This window comes from Candida theae (assembly GCF_024610275.1).
Source record: "Candida theae strain CBS 12239 chromosome Unknown scaffold20, whole genome shotgun sequence".
Taxonomy (NCBI): domain Eukaryota; kingdom Fungi; phylum Ascomycota; class Pichiomycetes; order Serinales; family Debaryomycetaceae; genus Lodderomyces; species Lodderomyces theae.
The window spans coordinates 24544-30552 of record NW_026261331.1 but is presented as its reverse complement, the minus strand read 5'-3'; the positions used below and the strand labels follow the sequence as shown (position 1 = coordinate 30552).

The 6009-nt window shown below is 41.4% G+C and overlaps 4 protein-coding genes across 4 annotated transcripts in view; all 4 read left to right on the top strand. All coding sequences in view use genetic code 12, as the record gives it.

The window, feature by feature from the left end:
• KGF57_000120 (uncharacterized protein) overlaps positions 1-1244 on the top strand; it is a gene marked incomplete at both ends in the record, with an annotated part of 5335 nt that extends 4091 nt beyond the window's left edge. Inside the window, one exon of the mRNA XM_051750381.1 lies at positions 49-1244. Coding sequence (XP_051611305.1) covers positions 49-1244 — 1196 coding nt within the window. The remainder of the gene's footprint in view (positions 1-48) is intronic.
• A 130-nt stretch (positions 1245-1374) lies between these two features.
• BNA4 (kynurenine 3-monooxygenase) lies at positions 1375-2760 on the top strand (the record flags this gene model as incomplete). The annotated part of the gene is made up of 1 exon (XM_051750369.1): positions 1375-2760. The coding sequence occupies one exon, from the start codon at positions 1375-1377 to the stop codon at positions 2758-2760; it is 1386 nt and encodes a 461-aa protein (XP_051611304.1).
• A 191-nt stretch (positions 2761-2951) lies between these two features.
• TIM44 (protein translocase subunit) lies at positions 2952-4232 on the top strand (the record flags this gene model as incomplete). Its single annotated transcript, XM_051750358.1, has 1 exon — positions 2952-4232. The coding sequence occupies one exon, from the start codon at positions 2952-2954 to the stop codon at positions 4230-4232; it is 1281 nt and encodes a 426-aa protein (XP_051611303.1).
• Positions 4233-4432: 200 nt separating this feature from the next.
• Positions 4433-5857, top strand: GLO3 (ADP-ribosylation factor GTPase-activating protein; the record flags this gene model as incomplete). The annotated part of the gene is made up of 1 exon (XM_051750348.1): positions 4433-5857. The coding sequence occupies one exon, from the start codon at positions 4433-4435 to the stop codon at positions 5855-5857; it is 1425 nt and encodes a 474-aa protein (XP_051611302.1).
• Positions 5858-6009: the final 152 nt, after the last annotated feature.

Sequence of the window (6009 nt, the reverse complement as noted above, 5' to 3'; positions counted from 1 at the left end):
ATAAGCATTTTGTTGTACCTGATTTGGACGAGACAATCAGTGATCAAGAGTCTGCTCAGTTCTGGAATAAGATACTTCGTGATTACAGTAATCAATGGGTTACACGTCACGAAGTGGATAAGGTGGAGACTGAAATCTTGAAGGGGATCCCTTCGGAATATAGAGCTCCCGTTTACTTGAAAACGTTGCAAGTGAGGTACAAATTCACTCAAAACAACACATTTGATGAGCTATTGAGACAAAGCACAAAGCTTAGAGAAGAAACTGTGTCAAAGTTGAGTAAGGAGCAGGAGGTTGTCGAATTGGTTCTGCTCGTCTTGGTGGTTTTGGAGGGTCTGGAAGCAAGTGCGCTGTTTGCAAATGATGTGGCAATCACTAGATATTTGGTAAGTTGTGCCGAGCTACTAGCAGTAGTGCCTAATTTTTCCAGGGAGCAGAGATTCTTCGTTTTGTTCAAGCTTTACAAACTGTATTCTTTGGTCAAACAAGAGGAATTTGTGTACAAGATAAACCGTGCGCTAGAGGATAAACTTGGGTCCTTTAAGCATTTGGTTAGTCAAGGAGTCAATTTGTCTGCATACTATAAAAAGTTGGTACCGGAATTGATATATGGAATGTTTGGTCGTGAAGAAGCTAGCTTTAGAATCTTCGATTTGATTGTGTTTGAAGGCTTTGATTTTTTGTTACGGTTGATAGCTTGGGCATTTCTCAAGAATGATAATAAACTTGCTTCCTTGTCTGGCGATGAACTACTAACCTTCATGCAATCGCAAGAATTTCTTTCTGAACCTATAGATTTTGGTAAGATATTAAAACTTGAACTTCCGTTGATTACTTATGAGAACGAGTTTTACCTAATGGAAGCTAACTCGCTAAGTAACAATACAAATGAGTTGAGGAACTTATCTGAAGTCCATGACGAGTTGTTGTTGAAAATCGATAGCATGAAGGTCCAAATTAAAGAGCTTCAATCCACCCACACTGAAATCTCACAACAGAGTGAAGAGTACAATGAGAACTTGATGGATGCCGAGGTAAAGCGCAAAGACTTGATTGCGGAGAAGGAGCGATTGCAGAAAAAGTATGAACATCTCACGATGAAGGAGAATTTGGCAAACACCATCAAAGCTAATGAAGAGTTCTCACAGAGGAATGTAGAGTTGCAGCACCAGATAGAAGCTTTGAAGAAGTCGATTGGGGATAAGAAACATAGATTATCTAAAGCAGTGGTAAATAGTCAATAAATATAGCTTTGCATGTTTTGTCTCACAAACGTTAGAGGTCTCGGATATTTGTTTGTTTGCTTGTTTTTTTTTCTCTTTTTTTTATTTTACTTTTGACTCTCGAGTGTGAAGATAAACTCCAAATAACAATATGACCACCAATCAAAACGTGAATGACAAGCCTTCAATTGGGATAGTTGGGGCTGGGTTAGTTGGTTGCTTGGCAGCTTTAGCTTTTACACGAAAAGGCTACGACGTCAACCTTTTTGATTTAAGACCTAATCCGTCAAGTATCGATCGCTCAAGGAGAAATTTACGATCCATTAACCTCGCCGTTAGCAATCGTGGTCTACGAGCTGTTGAGTATGTCGATGAAGCCTTGTCAAGAAAGATTCTCGAACATGTCATTCCAATGCAAGGAAGAATGGTACACGACAAAACTGGTTTGAAACAAGAGTCTCAATTGTACGGATTACACGGAGAGTGCATAAACTCCATCGATCGGTCCTATCTTAACGACTTGTTGTTGGAGGAGTTGGCCGAAAGTGGAGTAAAAGTCTATTTTGAGCACAAGTTGGTAAAGTTGGGCAATGTGGATACTGCGCCAACGATGGAGTTTGCCAAAAAGGATGGCAATGTGACATTTGGTTTCGATTACATCATAGGCGCGGATGGAGCTCACTCTCATTTCCGACATCAAATGCAAAAGGGTATGCGAATGGACTTTTCCCAAAAGTATATTGACATGCAGTATATGGAATTGTATATACCGCCTGATCCCGAGAAGAAATTTGCCATCGATGCAAACCACTTGCACATTTGGCCACGACATGATTTTATGTTGATAGCCTTGGCCAATGAAGATGGATCTTTTACATCCACATTCTTTAGTCCGTGGCATGTGATTGAGTCAATCACATCGAGTAGTGAGTTTACCCAGTTTTTCAAGACGAATTTCCCTGATGCATACAACCTCATTGGAGAAGAAGCGTTGGTCAGTGCTTTTGACAATAACCCGAGAGGATCGCTTATGCAAATTAGTGCCTATCCGTACAACAGTCCCCATGGAAAAGCCATTATAATTGGAGATGCTGCTCACTCGATGGTACCTTTCTACGGACAGGGAATGAACTGTGGGTTTGAAGATGTGAGAATATTGATGGAGTTAATTGAGGCAAACGAGGGCAATATCGAAAAGGCCTTCTTGGCGTACTCTCCCCAGAGAAAGGACGATTTAGATGCTATTTGCAAATTGGCGTTGGATAACTATTACGAAATGTCATCTAAAGTGACAAACATCTGGTACTTGGTTAAAAAGAAGCTAGACTACACTTTGGGATCCTGGTTTGAAAACAGATGGTTGCCATTGTACACAATGATTTCGTTTAGAGATGACATTCCATACTCCAAAGCGGTTACGATTGAAGCAAAGCAGTCGAGGATATTGAATAACTTGCAGATCGGCTTGGTAGGGTCTATTTTAGTCTACGGGGCGGTTCAAGGCGCCAGGCTTTATGAAAAATGGAAGTATCGTTAAATTGTATAGATATTGTGAGTAGACAGAAAACAAAGACGAAAAAAAAAAAAGAAAAAAAAAAAAAATTTCACTTCATGAATAATTCGCCTGCATCACTATAACAAACCCCAACTGCTTGTAAATAGACACAACTAAAGCACCGACCCCTTTTCCTCCCCCCCCCCCCTCAATCTATATTTTGAAACGCAAAGATGCTCAGATCCGCAATTAAAAACCAACAGAGTCTTGTCACTAGAATACCGGTAACCACCACGATACGTGCGTTGCATGCATCAAGCATCCACTTCAATGACAAACCTCCCTCTTCAAACTCCCCATTAAAGGTGTTTTTCGATACTTTCAAGCAAGAGGTGAAGAAATCGTCCGAGTTGAAGGAAAATATTAAAGCTTTGCAGGATGAATCCGGAAGAATGGCCGAATCTGAAGCATTTAAGAGGGCAAAAGAGGCATATGCCAGAGCACAGAAGGGAAGAAGTGCCGCAGGGAAAGCAGTCAAAAAAACTGCTGATGTAGTAGGAGGTGCAGCCTATAAAGCATGGGAGTCTCCTGTGGGGAAAGGTGTCAGAACCACTGTCAAAGTTAGTGCTGATGTTGCTGACAAGGCGTTTGAACCAGTGAGAAAGACAAAGATATACAAGGACGTTTCAGAAGTGATTGACGATGGGTCTTCGAATATGTATGGTGGATTTTTGACAAAAGAACAAAGGCAAGCTCTAAGAGAGAAGGAATTGGCCAGGAAATTAAAAGAAGGTTACAAAGGTCCGGTGAAGGAGAATGAAGAAGCTGGTGGGGAGTTGGTTGCAACAGAAATAAAATCATCGGGTCCATCAACGAGTGAGAAATGGGAAGCTTTTAAGCAAAAATCGCCTATTGGTAAAGCTATTGTCATTCTCAAGGAAAAATGGGACGAATCGGAGAATGGTTTGATCAGTCTAATACGTACCATTATTGAAAAGGTTACTGGGTTTTTTGCCGAGACTGAGCAAGCCAAGACTATCAAACAGCTAAAGTATATGGACCCTTCATTCAGGTTGACCGATTTCCAAAAGACATTAAACGACTACATTGTTCCCGAAGTTGTTGATGCGTACATCAAAAATGATGCAAAGGTGTTGAAGGAATGGTTCAGCGAGGCTCCTTATAACGTTTGGGAAGCCAACAATAAACAATTTACCCAGCAAGGATTGTTTTCGGATAGCAGAATCTTGGACATCAGAGGTGTCGATATTGTCACTTGCAAGAGCTTGCAACCTAATGACATTCCTGTTGTTGTTGTCAGTTGCAGAGCGCAAGAGATCCATTTGTATAGAAAGGCCAAGACTGGTGAAATAGCCGCTGGTACTGAAGATCAAATCCAATTGAGTACTTATGCTATGGTTTTGACTAGAATTCCAGAAGAGTTTGATAACAAGACCACTGAGGGATGGAAGATTGTTGAATTCGCTCGTGGTGGATCAAGACCATTCCATTAAGTGTGGATACAGAGGGGATATTGTATATTGTACATAGTAAAGTATTATACCGTTGTTGTTGGTTAAAGTAGACACTGATACTGATTTTAATGACACGACAATTACAGAGAGAGAGGAAAAAAAAGAAAAAAAATTCACTTACAAAATTGCGTTGATTGACTACCATTCAAATCAACAGCTTCGCTCCTTTAGACTACACCATGTCTGACGCAATAGCTTCAAAGGAAGAGGTGGCCTTGGTGTTTGACAAATTGAAAAAAGATCCTGCCAACCAGGTTTGCTTTGATTGCTCCAATAAGAATCCTACGTGGACGTCCGTTCCATTTGGTATATTCTTGTGTTTGCAATGTTCCTCGGTTCACCGTAATTTGGGAGTGCACGTTTCATTTGTCAGGTCTTCCAACTTGGATAGTTGGCAGCGTATGCAGTTGAGAAACTTCAAGTTTGGCGGTAATCAGCCGGCTAAGGATTTTTTTGTCAAGAACGGAGGCTCCCAATTTGTCAACAATAAGCAAGGTGTTGATGCAACGGCAAAGTATTCCTCCCCCGCTGCTAACAAGTATAAAGAAAAGTTGAAGCAGAAAGCCAATGCTGATGCAATCAAACACCCGGATGTTGTTACGTTGGACGATTTGGCTGATGCTTCGCTGTTAAACGTTTCGTCGACTGATAGTACTGACGATTTTTTCTCAAACTGGACCAAGCCAGTTGCTACTGCTACGCCATCTCCATTGGGATCGCTAAGTGGAACACCAATCGGATCCACTGATGATTTGCTGAAGAAGAAGCCAGTGTCGAGAACTAGCACACCCACACCAACTGCCACGGCTGCTACTGCTACTGCTACTGCCACTGCATCCTCACGTTTAAAGAACAACAATGCAGCTAAAAAGTCTATTTTGTCATCAAAAGGAAACGGGCCACGAAAGTCGAGATTGGCGGCAAAGAGAATCAATAAAAACGACGAAGTTATCGATTTTGATGAGATTGAAAGAAAAGCGCGTGAAGAGGAGGAAGAACGTAAGAAGTTGGGCTACACACCTGAAGAGACCACACCTCCTGTTCCAAGCACACCATTGGAGAAGAAATCCACCAGCTCGTTGTCGTTGAAGCTGGACCCCAAAAACGAGAAATTGGCTCCAGCTCCAATTCAAGAAACTACCCAGCAGTTTCAAAAGTTGGGATTTGGTATGGTTCAAGGTGATAATGTTGTTAGTAACGGACCAGCTAAAAAGTATAAGGATATCAAATACACAGGAGAGGTGTCAAACAAGTTTGGAACCCAAAAGGGTATCTCCTCTGACGAATTTTTTGGAAGGGGACCTCGATTCGATGAAAATGCTACAAACGAAGCGAGGGCTAAACTACAATCTTTCAACGGAGCTCAATCCATCTCCTCCTCGTCCTATTTCGGTGAAGAAGATGAAGCACAGGGGTTGGCTGCTGGAGGCAGAGCACGTGGTGGATCACAAGGAGGTATTAATTTGGGTGATTTGGAGTCCAGCGCACGAGAATTTGCTTCCCGATTCTCTGGAAATGCAAATGAGGATATGGAGGTGTTGAAGGATGCGTTGGAAGACGGTGCCACCAAATTGGGATCGTACTTGAGAGACTTCCTAAGGTGAGTGTAAAGTAGATTTAGATAACAAGAGTTTGCCTACAATTGGATCATTTTCTCGAATACTCTAAATATTAAAATATCTCTCTCCTGCTAAAGTAGAATTAAAAAAGGACAAAAAAAAATATCAAAAAAAGAAAAGAAAAGAAAAGAAAAGAG